This window comes from Podarcis cretensis, assembly GCF_951804945.1.
Source record: "Podarcis cretensis genome assembly, chromosome: 1".
Taxonomy (NCBI): Eukaryota; Metazoa; Chordata; class Lepidosauria; order Squamata; family Lacertidae; genus Podarcis; species Podarcis cretensis.
Window position 1 is genome coordinate 120,794,191 of NC_137170.1, and position 15,798 is coordinate 120,809,988.

At 43.2% G+C, this 15,798-nt stretch overlaps 1 protein-coding gene across 2 annotated transcripts in view; it reads right to left on the reverse strand.

Moving 5' to 3' along the window:
- Window positions 1–2,065: 2,065 nt before the first annotated feature.
- CYBRD1 (cytochrome b reductase 1) overlaps window positions 2,066–15,798 on the reverse strand; it is a 108,665-nt gene continuing 94,932 nt past the window's right edge. For both annotated transcript variants that reach the window (XM_079982801.1, XM_079982800.1), the window contains 3 exons: window positions 11,148–11,356; window positions 5,396–5,550; window positions 2,066–5,291 (listed from right to left, as the gene is read on the reverse strand). In XM_079982801.1, the coding sequence (XP_079838927.1) occupies window positions 4,991–5,291; window positions 5,396–5,550; window positions 11,148–11,356 (665 nt within the window). In that variant the 3' untranslated portion in view covers window positions 2,066–4,990. The remainder of the gene's footprint in view (window positions 5,292–5,395; window positions 5,551–11,147; window positions 11,357–15,798) is intronic.

Consider the following 15,798-nt stretch of genomic DNA (forward strand, 5'->3'; position numbering starts at 1 on the left):
TGGGATTCAGAATATTTTTTTTCTTGTTTTCCTCCTCCAAAAACTAGGTGCGTCTTATGGTCTGGTGTGTCTTATAGAGCGAGAAATACGGTAATTGAGCCATAGTTTACCTGCTGCTATTTACTGGGGCTCTCTATGGGTCAAGAGTGCCGGCATCCCCATGCCTCTCTAGGCCACGCAATCTCAGGGAGGGAGGCAGGTACAGAAAGTTGTCCTACTTCAAACTCTGCCTTCGGACATTGTGTCCAGAAGGAATACGCCAGCTGAGCTATTCAATCGGGATTGCAGTCCTTACATCCATTTGCTTGAGTGCTTATGTACTTTGTGCAGAGGTAGCTCTGAGGGATATCAAAGCAAGCTTCCCCTCGTCATTACCCAAGAACCTGCAAAAAAACCCCCCAAAAAACTCCATCTCCTCAGAGTATTGCGAAAGAGCGGTGTCAATCAACATTTGATTATCTCCTTCTACCGGTCCACAATAAAAAGTGTCCTTTCATACTGCATCACGGTGTGGTACGCTGGTTTGACATCAACGGATAAGAAGTGCCTACAGAGGGTGGTGAATACAGCGCAAGATATTATGGGCTGTCCCGTGAATCCGCTGGATGACATAGCGGAAGAACGTTGCCTCAGGAGAGTGAGGAAAATCCTCAGGGATGATTCACACCCTGGCCGGCACTTTCTTGATCTCCTGCCCTCAGGCAGAAGATATAGAAGCATGATTAGTCTCACCAACAGGGTAAAAAACAGCTTCTATCCGTGGGCTGTTAGGCTGATGAATGAAAAGATAACAACAGGGCAACTGACTTTCGGGTTTGGTGGGTTTGTGCCAGTAAATGAGGGGAATTAAGACTAAGAGAGCTGAGTGGGAGGTGCTCGTGTAATCTCACTGTATACAAATTGTACAAGTGACAATAAAGTATTTCAAATTTCAAATACAGCAGTATGGGCATCGCTTTGGGCTGCGTGTCTGACTGAATCCAGCACTCTTTCTCTCCTGCCCTGCTTCCCTGTGGCATTAGAGCCAAGAGCAGTCACCAATTGGCAATATGCACTCAGGGCTCCCAAGCCTAGATAATAGTAGTAATAATTATTTATTTATTTATATCCCGCCCTCCCCAGCCGAAGCCGGGCTCAGAGTGGCTAACAACAGTAAAACAATACAGCATTCTAAAATCAATTCATTGTAAAATCAGTTCAAATCAAATTAATGGCAACCATTGGGCTAGGGTTCTGTGAGGATTACGAAAGGAGGGAGTCAGGCTGTGCCTTGGCCAAAGGCCTGGTGGAACAGCTCTGTCTTGCAGGCCCTGCGGAAAGATGTCAAGTCCCGAAAGGCCCTAGTCTCTTGTGACAGAGCGTTCCATCAGATCGGAGCCACAGCCGAAAAAGCCCTGGCTCTGGTTGAGGCCAGCCTAACCTCCCTGTGGCCCGGGGCCTCTATAATGTTTTTGTCTGAAGACCGTAAGGTCCTCCGTGGGACCACATGTTTGCTTTTTCACAGCCCACCAATCACTGTGCTGGTTGGAGTGTTGATCCACCTGTGGAAATCTGTTTCTGGATGTGGACTGGTTTTGAAATAGGTGTCTGTTGCCATATTCCACTAGCGGAACGGGACAAACAAGCAAGCCTGTTGCAGAAGATTTTCAAGAGAAATCTTTGGAAATAAGCATGTAAGAAAGATGAACCTCATGCCGCCACCCCCCAGGCAGCATGGAGAATGATTTAGAAAGCTTTTCATTTCAGTTTTAGCCTACCACAGTTTGCCTGTGGTTACCGCTATTTGTTTTGAACAAACCAGCTTCAAACCACTGTTTGAACTGCTGTTAAGTGACCATAGTGTTAACAGCAACTGGTCACAGTAGGTGCCAGGACCAAGTGTAGCTAATAAAAAATAAAAGTAAAAGCCCCAGTTACTTTTCCCTTTGTGTGGAAGGAGCAGTGTGCATGCCAGAGACCTGCTGCAGTTCATGCGCATCACACCAAGCCATGTTACTTGCATGCTATATTTAAAAGCTTGGCAATCCATACCCCCAACATAATGGGACTACATAATACACCAAACTTAAGACTTCATAACTTTTATTGCAATATAAAAAAAGGAACGTAACAAAACATTTGCCCCCCTTTTGCTCTGCAAAATAAGCTCTGCAAATGGAATATATTCAAATGGATTTTTTAAAAAACGCAACCTCTTTGGTAATTAGGAAATTACAAAATATTTCCATTTCCTTCTATAAAGAGCCGGGTTATCATTACCAATATACACTGCTTATTGTTATTTACAATACTCTATGTATCTTCTTAAATATACTTAATGAGAAGCATACCTTCAGCTACTGATTTTATGAAATAAGGCAGCCATTGATACAATATTGCAGCCATATACGTTTTTCAAAATAACGAGGGCTAGCACAATACAACTTTCAACATTTTTTGACACTGCCAGAGCTTACCAAGCTATTGCACAGCTCGCTGAACAGGCATGAGATGGTATTAGGTTGACCATGAACACCACACCGAACATTAACAGACTGATCTGTTCGCGAAGTTCACTTTTCAAAAGTTAATTATATGGAAGCTCATCATGATGGATGTCCTGGGCTTACATATAAGGCAGGAAAACCAAAGGAAATGAAGAGTGTGAGAAAGAATATGGCCACACCCTCTATCACGTGACACCCAACCACTGTCACATGCCATGGGGGCAAAGGGATTGTTTATGTATGCTAAGACTTCTCTCAGGCTCGCTTCCCATGGCATTGCTGCCAAGGGCTGCAGAAGGGCTTCTAGAACAGGCCATTCACAGAGGTTGTCCACTCTTTCCCCCAGTAGGCCTGGCCAGAAGATTGGCATGCACGTATCCAGCTTAGCTTCCGATCAGCTCTCTTCATTCACAGACAAGTGCTGATTTTCATCAGAATTCAGTAGAACAGGGTAGTACAAAGTATAAAAGCCTTTTCTTTACACAATGAAAACCAGCATGTTTCAGTTTTGAGCCAGAGAATTTTTATAACAAAGAGACACAAACAGCAGATTTGGCCCTGAAGGTCCAGATGCAGTTTTCTGTAAAATCACGTCAGCAGATACAGCGGTACCTCTGGTTGCGAACGGGATCCGTTCCAGAGCCCCATTCGCAACCTGAGCAGAAGGCAACCTGCGCCTGCGGGTTGCGATTCGCCGCTTCTGCGCATACATGTGACGTCATTTTGAGTGTCTGCGCATGCATGAGCGGCAAAACCCGGAAGTAACCCGTTCCGTTACTTCTGGGTTGTTGCGGGACACAACCTGAAAAGATTTAACCCAAAGCCTCTTTAACCCGAGGTGTGACTGTACTGACAATTTACAACATATATGTACAACAGTCAACAAGCTTCCATAGATTTCCGGTTATATCCCAAGGCCCTAAGAAATCATTCCAGAATCACTACTTCTTTTGGGAAAATCTCAGCGTAGTGCTTTCAGAATTGAAGCTAGCCCGAGATCTTAAAAATAACTGCTGAATATACTGCTTAGCATTACCTAGAGTCAAGCTGGCTTCCTTACATTTTACAAAATTATGTAACATTCCCTAATGTGTCCACGATAAAGGTTCCGATTTCAATTCCAGGGCCTTTTCTTTGTAACCTCCTTCCCTCCCTGGATCTCTTTGAAACTGCAGCTCTTATAAAGAAGACCCTTTAACAAAGGATGCAACTATAAATAGCAGCCAGCTCCTTAAATAAATAGCATTATGGTTTGTTTAGATGAATGAGGTTACCGTATCGTCAGATTGCTATTTGGCATATAAACGGAAAGTAGTTACTCGTCTGTTCACTGTGCTAAATGAATTTATTCTGGAGAATTAGAATATCGACTGTAATAACGTGACTGTGGCGAGGGCTTTGGTTTTTTTTGTAAAGTTACAAAGTGCAGGCTGTAAACTAAAGGTAAAATGCCTTTGCATAAAGTTTTCCTATAGCGAAAAGTGTGCAAAGCATGCCATTATTCTTCTTACAGTTATTGAACATTTCTACCAGTGCCTTTAAGAGGTCAATATTCCAAAGTGTTTTGAAGAGGACTGCTTTAGGATGCAATCCACCAACCTCTTAAGGAAACATCCTTCCACTTATATTGGATTTTTGTCCCACTGGAGTCACAGAAACAAGGGGACCATTTTAATCCAAACATGGTGGCTGAGCATCCTATATCAATTTCACACTGTTGTGCAGAAACACTCTTGGTAGCCATGCTTGATGGACTATGCCCTCCAATACTGTTAGGTGCCAATTATGTAGTTTCACGTGAGATGAAGTGTGCAATATAGAAAACAAAAACAAAACCTAAACACCAAAGCTTGTGTGAAATCAAGGGATGGAGGAGTTAGATGTTGCCATGCCAGTTGTGTAAGATAACCTAGAATAGCACAAACAGAACTCTGATTGCACTTCTGAGATTATGAGGGCTGATATGAGCAACACTCATAGGAAGATTGTAATCATTTTGGCAAATCTTTATGCAATGTCTGCCCCCCAAAACCTTTCCTCTCTTTCAATACCTGTGCTATTTTTCTCCTAACTGGTTTATAGCCATTTTTCTGGAGACCCTTCCGTTACAAGCACCCTAACCTTTTATTTGTTTTAGTGATAACATTGTCATGGCGATGGTTTTAGGATCTGCTCACCCCCAAAATATGGGAAGGAATGGAGCACCACACTGGCAAGCTGCTCCTCAAAGAGATTTGCCAGCAGCTCAAGACAACAGGCCTTGTACCAGCGGAAAACTGACATGCTTCATTCCAGCCCCATGTCGATGAAAAGTTACATTCAGAACAACTGACCAATAAACACGAGTTCTTCTAGAATCAAAGTCCTTGCCGCCTAGCCATCAATGAATATCCCAGTAGCACTAAGCAAGCAATATATATTGTGTTGTTGCACAGCTAAAGAGGCGAGGGAGAAAAATAGCCCTTTTGGTACTGAGAGATGTATGGCTGTAGCATCCAAAACCTTCACATGGTTGACCTCTGACCAGCTTCGTCCAGTTTCAGGTTGCGTTTCCTGGCTGCCTCGCTGTTGAACTCCACGTCAGACTTCTCCGCGTTGCTGCAGTCCGTCATAGTCGATCCCTCTTTGTCAAGCGTTCCTCCGTTTCGGTGGGAGATTTTCAAATCCGGCTCCTGCGGGCGCTTCCAGTGGGGCCTTGTTGCCATCCACAAAACAACAGCACCAAAGACCAAGATCAGAACACCAAGAACGTTGACAAAGATGGCCTCTGAGGGAGAATCTTTATATTGATATCCAGGGCTCGATCTGGAAAAAGAAAGCTGTTATAAGAGCAGCGCTCGAAACCAAACAAGAAAAACACCAAGAACTTTTTTTTAATTTACGGCGACGTAAATAAAAAAAATACTTACAAAGCAAAAATAAGTTTTTCTGTGAATCCCATGAGGGCTGTCGCAATCACCGTTCCGAAGATTAGAAGGCCAAAATAAGCATGAATTGGCATCAGGGTTGCCCGAAGAGAACCGGAAGCAAAGGGAAGCAGAAAGACAGCAACACCTAGAACAAGCTACACAGAAAGAGCAAGTTATTTTACTGGGATATGTTGTTTAAACACAAACACAAGGACAAAAATAACTACAGTACAAGAATGGGAAATGATGTACCTCACTTATGCCTCACTCCCCCCCCCCCAATTCTGACTGTGAAAAGTTGAAAGCGTGGCTTAAATTTGTGACCTTGCAAAAATTGGCCTTTACGATATCGCTGCTGAAACAGACATACGGTAAAACGGAACGGGTGTGAGTGCCTGCAGTATTAAATCATATGGCTTATATTAGGGCATGGGTAGGCAAACTAAGGCCCGGGGGCCGGATCCGGCCCGATAGCCTTCTCAATCCGGCCTGCGGACGGTCCAGGAATCAGCATGTTTTTCCATGAGTAGAATGTGTCCTTTTATTTAAAATGCATCTCTTGGTTATTTGTGGGGCCTGCCTAGTGTTTTTACATGAATAGAATGTGTGCTTTTATTTAAAATGCATCTCTGTGTTATTTGTTGGGCATAGGAATTCGTTCATTCCCCCCCCCCCTCAATAGTCCACCCCCCAAGGTCTGAGGGACAGTGGACCGGATCCATGCTGAAAAAGTTTGCTGACCCCTGTATTAGGGCATTGTCTTTCTCTCTCCCCCCCCCCTTTAATTTTAAAGGTGCGGCTTATATTTGGATCAATACAGTAACTGTAAAACTGAAAACTAAAAAAAAAAAAAAAATTAAGGAAAAGTATTGAAGCGGCCATGATATATTTCCTCAGAGCGCACCCAGTCACATGTTCAAGATAAGTTTGGCTTAGCCTTCCATGCTAACTCAGCCAAGGAATCCTGCGGCGCTTTAAAGAATATCCAATTAATTGCGGCATAAATTTCTGTGGGCCAGAGCCTACTGAGATGCATAAACTGTCAAACACACAGGCAATACAGACAGAAGCCAAGAGGAGGATGCTGTTAAAACCTGGAGCCAGAAGTCCAAGCGATGCAAGGCAGAATTATGCCCTCTTCCCTTGTAGAGCAGAAAAGCAAACGAGAACCAGACAGGAGGGTAAAATATCACATTAGGAGTGGGTGTGACTGTGACTCATTTCCAAGTCTTTCTTTTTAATGAACAGGCAAAGCAAGATGGACAGCGCAAAAGAGGGACAATAATTTTCGGTAGTGAGCTGGCCGCTCCCGGTCCTACGTCTGATGGAATTCACCTGCTCCCTCGTCTGCCTATAAACACTACAAGGAAGAAGGACAGAAGCAGAGCAGCAAGCTAAGGTCTATATTTCCTATAACTTGATTTTTTAAAACCTCTCCTCCAGGCTGTTTCATCACATGTGATAAAAATGTTCTAAGCCCAACAACTACTAGAATATGTTTTGGAAGCTGTAATGGAAATATAATGTTCCCCATAATTATATTAAAGGGATTTATTATTACTATTATGGTTTATGAATCACCTTTCATATATATTTTGACAATATTTACAATCATGCAATAGAAACACACACACCTAAAAGTAGATTTAAACACAATACAAACCATCATCCAAGCAAGAAAGAGACCCAGTTCCCAACCCAGCCGAAAAAGCATGTTTGTTTCTTTAAAAACAAACAAACATTTAAGTTGTTTCTGGAAATTGCTAGTAGCGGAGACCTGCTGTATCTCAACAAGGCTGCTGCTCCACAAATGGGCAGGCAAAAATAGGGGTATTAACTATAATTATTATTTATTATTTATACTCCACCCACCTGGCTGGGTTTCCCCAGCCACCCTGGACGGCTCCCAGCAGAATATTTAAAACATGCTAAAACATCAAACATTAAAAACTTCCCTAAACAGGGCTGCCTTCAGATGTCTTCTAAAAGTCAGGTAGTTGTTTATTTCCTTGACATCTGATGTAAAGGACGATAGGGAAGAAATATTTAATGTAGTTTTCTTAGCTGTACTTTTATGTGGAAGGCACTGAAAACCTCTAGACCAAACAGTGACCATATACAGAAACAGATTTAACTTATCTAAATAGTGATTAAAGAAAGGTGACAACGATGCTTAAGCTCATTAAAACTATATCGTTTAAAACCAGAGCTCTTAACTTGTTGGCAAAATATCGCCATCATGTATGGAGCTAAGGTTGCATATTTCTGAAAATGCTACATGTTCACTTTAAATGCTCATCATCTTACACAACAGAGAAGATGAGGTCATTTCAAGATATTAAAGAAAACAAAAACATATTTATTTATTTATTTATTTATTAAAGGGTTTAAAATAAGGATTGTCTGCCTAAGAACCAACTGCTCTGTTGCTTATTATTCTGATACGTTGTTTAGCAAGCATGAAATGAGGGCATGTTATTTGTCGATGGGTTACTTAGCTCGTCCCAACTGTCTTGAAACGTCTCCCTAAGCAAATAAACGAAGCTAAAATCCAAGCTGGCGCATTCCTTGTGTGCACCCCCAAACCAAAGAGCTGGCTGCAACACAAGCAAGCTGGGCACTCATCCATGGAGCTGACAGACCAGTTTTGAGTGGGCACAAAGAGCGAGCGCTTTCATCCTCAAAGTAAGTCCCACCACACAGGTGCTCTAGCGAACAACGTGGGGGGAAAAACACACAAAACGGTGCTACTCGGCCAATTGGTGTTAAAGAGGGATAGGATCTTTTTTATGTATGCCACCACAGCAGCAAGAATTCTACTGGCAAAGTATTGGAAGATGCAAGAACTACCTACTCTGGAGGAATGGCAAACAAAGGTAATGGACTTTATGGGACTGGCTGAGATGACGGGCAGAATTCGTGACCAGGGGAAGGAGACAGTGGAAGAGGACTGGAAGAAATTTAAAATATACCTTAAAAACTATTGTAACATTGAGGAATGCTAAGATGTCAGGGGGTAAGAAGCAGAGAATTGCAGTTGTAACTATTAAGCTAAAGGAAATTTAATGAAAGGGAATTAGGATAATTGACTAAAGGGTTGCTAAAGAATCACTAAACAAGGATGCAGGGATGGGGAGGTATGGGGAAGTCATAAGAAAGAAGGGAATGAAAATATAATCTTGAAGTTATACTGGTTTAAATGTTTTGCATGTTTTTGTTTGTGTTTTGAACTTTTTGTTTTTCTGTTTTGTATTGTTTCTATTATATGTTTGGAAAACGAATAAAAATTATTTTTTTTAAAAAAAACAAAACGGTGCTACTCGCTGTGTTGCATTCACTCTGTGGATTAGGCTGAGACCCTACCTGCCTGCAGACTGTCTCGGCAGAGTGGTGCATGCTCTAGTTATCTCTCGCTTGGACTACTGCAATGCGCTCTATGTGGGGCTACCGGAAACTACAACTAATCCAGAATGTGGCAAGCAGACTGGTGACTGGGAGCGGCCGCCAAGACCATATTACCCTGGTCTTGAAAGATCTACATTGGCTCCCAGTACGTTTCCAAGCACAATTCAAAGTGTTGGTGCTGACCTTTAAAGCCCTATACGGCCTCGGTCCAGTATACCTGAAGGAGCATCTCCACCCCCATTGTTCTGCCCAGACACTGAGGTCCAGCACCGAGGGCCTTTTGGCAGTTCCCTCACTGTGAGAAGTGAAGTTACAGGGAACCAAGCAGAGGGCCTTCTCGGTAGTGGCACCCGCCCTGTGGAACGCCCTCTCACCAGATGTCAAAGAGAAAAATAACTACCAAACCTTTAGAAGACATCTGAAAGCAGCCCTGTTTAGGGAAGCTTTTAATGTTTAATAGGTTATTGTATTTTAGTGTTTTGTTGGAAGCCGCCCAGAGTGGCCAGATGGGCGGGGTATAAATAATAAATTTATTAATTATTATTATTATTATTGTTGGTTGTTGTTGTTGTTGTTGTTGTTGTTGTTGTTGTTATTATTATTATTATTATATCCCGCCTTTCTCCCAGAACCAGGACTCAAGGCGGCTCACAATAATTAAAGCAAACATGACTAAAACACAGAAAGCTAACAACACATATAAAAGCTGATGCTTAGAAAGCATTTAAAATATAGCAACGTTAAACGGATATAAAAACAAACCCATTACAATACGGATAAAAACAGCACAGCACTCTTAAAAGCCCTTTCCTTAAAAGCAGCCGGTTCCCAATACCCGGCAGGTGAAAGGAAAAGGAGGCCAGTCTTGCTCCTCTAAGAAGGGAGTTCCAAAGGATGAGGAAACGCAGCGCTGGTGAGCTCTTATCTTTTGCGGACAGCGGCATCCGGCAACTTTACCAGGAATCCCAATAGCCGGAATTGATTCAGGCCCCATCGATATTTGAGGCTTACTTCAGAATCTCAGTGGCTATCTTGTGTCCAGGCCCCCACTGCTTTTTAAGCTCCTACCGTTGGGTTTCCCTTCTCACCTTTCAAGTGTTCCTGAAAAATTTCTATTATATGGGAGCTTTAAGAATAGGGGTGGGGTCCTCTGGTAGATCGGCAGGGCATCTCCTATTATCCCTGAAAATGCTGGCCGAGGCTGAAGGAATCTGTAGCCCAACACCGACTAGAGAGCCACAGGCTCCCTGTTCCTGCTGCAGAGCTTCACACTGAATCAAACATTTCTCTTCCTTCGTTTACCATTTTAAAGAACCATTCTGTTATGTACTGAGTTGAATAGGATCCAAAATGCAGCAGTCTGATTGGTCCTAGAACAATAGGATTCAGAATGCAGCAGCCTGATTGGTCCTAGAACAATAGGATCCAGAATGCAGCAGTCTGATTGGTGCACAGGAGCCACCCAATCCAGCTCCAGGTGGAAGTGAATCCGCGACCTGATTGGCCTACAGAAGAATCCCAGAATTAGCCAATCACGTGGGGCCGATTGTGTAAATAGTGTATATAAAGCAGACATTCTGAGGGAACTTCCATTCCTCCTCACCACTATGAGCTGAATAAAGAGCATGAAATCCACTCTCAACTCCCGAGTACATTTCACATTCTAAACCACCTCAGGTACAGTCTTATATGAAATACACCTAGTGCCATCCATTATGAGGTGGAGGAAGGGGAAACTTTTTGAACCCAGGGCAGATTTTTACTTTTGAAAGGCAAAGGAATCGCGAACCTTTGAACAGGAACCCACACAATGACTTTGCATAAAATCTATTTTTACCCTGCATACAGAATGCTGTTTCCTCTTTAGAATGGTGGCTTAGTACTTGGAAATCATTTCAATGTCCCCTCCCCTGAAAAGACTGAAATGGATAGATTTTTTAATCTTGTTTTTCCTATTCAATGGCATCCTGCAGTGCCAATTCCAAGATGCTGGCAAACTATTTCTTTCTTTCTTTCTTTCTCCCCCCCCCCCAGCCCAGGTGTTGCTTGATTACCAGGGGGAAAGCATCTTTTAAAAAAGTGCTTGAAATGAACAAATTTGTATACTGAGAATCTAGCCTGCCTAAAGAAAACTTGCACATTTTTACATAATCTATTCTGCTTACAATGAACACACGGAGTTGCACTTACCGGCCTACAAACTGTTGCATTTTTGTGGTAAATACAAAGTGCCCAATTAAAGCGATTCAAACAGAGGCCGTTCAGCTGTGCAAACATACTCTTAATAAAGATAAGACAGAACAACTTATTCCACCTCTTTAAGTGCCGTTTATAAACGGTGTCTAACCTGCAGAGCATAACAAATGACAGCAGTCAGTCCGATCCAACTGTGCAGACTGTACATGTTGGGAATACTCTTGGCATTGTGGAAATCCCAAACAGCCACCAGAGCAATAACTGCAAGCACCAGAGCGATGGTATTTAACCCAGCATGGATTAATTTCATCAGGAATTTGCTGCATTTCCAGGTCCACGGTAACCGGTACACAATGATTGCTAGAGGTGGAGAAAGAAAGGGAAGAGTTCAGAATTTTTAGAAAACTATTTTCTCTCCCCAGAATGTTAAAGGCCGTTCACGTGTTATTCAAATTATACCTATCAGCTTTTGAGGATTTAGCTAGGGAAGCCTGGCTCAAGAAGTCGCTCCCTCTTCGAAAGCCAAAAACTTGCTCAAGAGGAGTACCAGATTTTCACGTGGCACAGTATGAGATTCCTGTGATAAAGGTAAAGGTAAAGGGACCCTTGACCGTTAGGTCCAGTCGTGGCCGACTCTGGGGTTGCGGCGCTCATCTCGCTTTATTGGCCGAGGGAGCCGGCGTACAGCTTCCGGGTTATGTGGCCAGCATGACTAAACCGCTTCTGGAGAACCAGAGCAGCGCACGGAAACGCCGTTTACCTTCCCGCCGGAGCGGTACCTATTTATCTACTTGCACTCTGACGTGCTTTTGAACTGCTAGGTTGGCAGGAGCAGGGACCGAGCAATGGGAGCTCACCCCATCACGGGGATTCGAACCGCCGACCTTCTGATCAGCAAGTCCTAGGCTCTGTGGTTTAACCCACAGCGCCACCCACGTCCCAACATTCCTGTGATGCTTCCTGATAAATAAGCCATGTTATGCAGCAATGGAGCATGCCAAGCTGAGACGTCACTTCTCCTTAACTTTGGCCCATTCCTTCCATGATGCCACTAACTCTTTTAACTCCAAAAATGGGAAATTCCCTGATCATTAGGCCACACTGGCCGAGGCTGAAAGAAGCTGGGCGTCCAGCAACATCAGAGAAGCTCCCCATACCTGCTTTACACTCTTTCAGGGAACACCTATGTTGGGAAACTTTTTTTTTTAAAGCTGTTTTTCCCTACCATCTTCCCTCAGGACACTTCTCCCAAACATGCATTTGCACCTAGTTTACCGGAGCAATCGTTAATAATTCCCCCCACATGATTCTGAACGTTGTCAAAGTGAGTCGATTTATATACATGATGGCTTACATCAAGTTTCCTCAGAAACCTGATTTTGATTTGTTTTTCTTGTTTCCCTGTGCATTACATAATAATAATTAATAATAATTAATAATAATTAATAATAATTAATAATAATAATAATAATTTATTTATACCCCGCCCATCTGGCTGGGTTTCCCCAGCCACTCTGGGCGGCTTCCAACAAAATATTAAAATACAATAGTCCCTAAACAGGGCTGCCTTCAGATGTCTCCTTAAAGTATGGTAGTTGATTATTTCCTTGACATCTGATGGGAGGGCGTTCCACAGGGCGGGTGCTACTACAGAGAAGGCTCTCTGCCTGGTTCCCTGTAACTTGGCTTCTCGCAGTGAGGGAACCGACAGAAGGCCCTCGGAGCTGGATCTCAGTGTCCAGGCAGAACGATGGAGGTGGAGACGCTCCTTCAGGTATACTGAAGATATTAAACAGCACATGGACCTATTTTCAGAAACAACTTGTTCCCTTTGCTTGTTCTTCCTTTTTCCAGGGTTCTAGGCTAGCTTCCCTTCCTCTATTCTTAAATTTCACGTTTGCACAATTTGACACAGAGATTACAGATGTCTGCAAATACGCCTTTGCCCTGCCACATGATTTCCGCCCTCCTCCCCACGGACGTGCCATAAGCGTGAAGCAGATTACCATTTTTTTTGCTCTATAAGACTCACTTTTCCCCTCCTAAAAAGTACTGTATTTTTCGCTCTATAGGACACACTTTTTCCCCTTCAAAAATGAAGAGGAAATGTGTGTGCATCCTATGGAGCGAAGAAGCCATTGCCCCGCGACCCTCTCCTGGCTGGAGAGGTGACGCGCGGCTATGGCAGGAGCCTCTTTAGCCGCACGCCTCCTCTCCAGCCGGGAGAGCGCGTGCGGGGCTAAAGAAGCTATAGCCCCGCGACCCTCTCCCAGCTGGAGAGGTGACACGCGACTATGGCAGCAGCCTCTCCGCTGCGCCTTTCTGCTGCTCCCCGACTTGCTCTTTGGGGCTGGTGCTGGGCTTCCCCCCGCCAGCCCCAAAGAGCAGGTCGAAAGGAACCTGAAGCCTGGAGAGCGAGAGGGATTGGTGTGCACCGACCCCTCTCGCTCTCCAAGCTTCCAAGGTAGTGCTGGGCTTCGCTGAAGGGGTGCTGGGCAGAGAGGGGGAGATTTCCCCCCCCCCTGTTTTCCCCCCCTCTAAAATAAGGTGCGTCCTATTGTCCGGTGTGTCCTATAGAGCGAAAAATACGGTAATTATTGTGAGCCGTTCCTTGGAGGCATAGGCAACTGAGATTTCCTGAAGTGGCATGTCAAGTGCAGAAAGACCAAACCCAATCCATTTCCCCCCCTCTTCTCCAGTCACCTGGCCAGGAAAAAGCCAGTTCAGGAAGAAGGGATGAACACAGCAGTTGCTTGCTATGAACAACATCACCTTTAAGGCTCTATAGCCTTATAAAACATTCTAATTTATGTACAGTGCATGCCAAGGTCTACACATCCACTATATAAGTCATAAAGAAAACTCTGTTCCTAAATGGAATGTCCTGGAACTGGAACCAATGTATATTTCCCTATGCTATAGGAAGCACAATATTGACATTTGAAGACGTCGTCTTTTCAAGTTAACTGTACACAACCTTTCTGCAGTTTCACAGCTTTTTCTTTCACCTCTCCAAGGAGTTGAAGAAAAGCACATTCAGACTGGAAATATGGTAGCCATGTTTTCAACAGGTTGAGGGAAAAAGCACCAGTTTAAACACAGAAGAACAAAGAAAATTCAGCTATTAAGTGCTTACATGCAGCTTCTCGTAGGAATGTTTGTATGCCAACAAGTCCTGTTGAGTCCAATGGGGCTTAATAAGCCTTTGGCAAGCAGGCACAGAGATGCTTAAAAAGTGTATCATAACACAATTCTGTCCACGTAGCTCCCCCCCCACCCTCTTAGAAGCGTTTTGGCTTCCTCTAATAAGAGCGTCAAATTCTAATAAAAACCTAGTCCTGTGACAGATCACATTCTTTTGTTCCTGGCACATCCACTTACAAACCACACAAATGGATTTGCACGTTGCAATTTTACGAGCGCACACATAATATTTTATATGCATTCGTAAAAAGCTACGTTGTGTGAGCTGTTCCGCATTACTGTGCGTCTAACGCGACAGGTAATTCAGGTGAATGCAATTGCTAAAGCTGAAGAATAATGTGACCTAACTGCAGCAAGCTGGCTAAACTGAAAACAGACTGTTGCCAAAGAATGCACATAGTTAAGTTCTTTCATTTTCCACATACCCTTCTGCTTTTCTACAACTCAATACTCCCTTTGTCTTCCCTCATTCATGATATGCATTCTTAGTCTTGTCAGGCTGTGCAAAGACTTCTCTCCCTTTACATTAAGTATTTACTCCACTTCCGTCACCCTGTCCTCTCGTACCCAAGTTATACCTTCTTTATGTCGCATCTTGTCAGTTTGCTTACCCAACTCCCCTCTGCACCTCAACACTGTTTTATTGACACATACAATGCAGCGATGGGTACCCAAATAAGAAATTTGAAATCAACATTAGGAAGCCAAGTGTTGCTCCCTCAAAAAGTGGGGGACCATGTAAAAAGGTGGGAATGTAAAAAGGTGAAATGCTTCTGGGAGATGATATATAATGAGTTGAAAAAAATGTTGAAATATACATTTATAAAGAAACCAGAAGCATTTCTATTGGGCATTGTGGGGAGGGACATAAACAGAAAGGAATGTAAGCTCTTTTTATATGCAATAACAGCAGCAAGAATATTATTGGCCCCAAAATGGAAGCAAGAAGAGTTACCGACGATTGAAGAATGGAGGATGAAGTTAATGGACTATGCAGAATTAGATAAACTAACAGGAAGGATTCGAAACAGGCGAGACCAGAAATTCACAGAAGACTGGAGTAAATTTATGGACTATTTGAAAAGTAATTGTGAAGAACAGACGGCGTTTGTAGGGTTGCAAGAAGTTTTGTGAGGAGTGTTATTAGAAGTATTGTAAAAATGGACAAGGGGGAGGATGATTTGTTAAGAGATGTAAAGGCAATATAAACTTAAGAAATGCATAAGAAGTGGTTAAAATGGTGGATCATCAGAAGTGCCGATGGACGTCTAAAAAGATTGTATAAGTGATAAGTTTTGTGGTACATTTTATAATTTATATGTTAAAATTAATAAAAAATATTATAAAAACAAAAAGTGGGGGAACAAAATAAAACGCAGTTGAGAAAAAAGAAGAAACCATGAATAAGATTATTGTACTTCTTAGTATCATCTCTGCTCCTCGTCTTACCTGCCACTTCCCTCTCAGCATCAATAGGGGGGTGGGAAAATCTTGGCTTTCCAAATGTTGCTGGATTACATCATCTCTCACCACTGACCATGTTGGCTACAGCTGATGGGAACTCCAGTCTAACAAGCTCTAGAGAACCACAAGTTCCA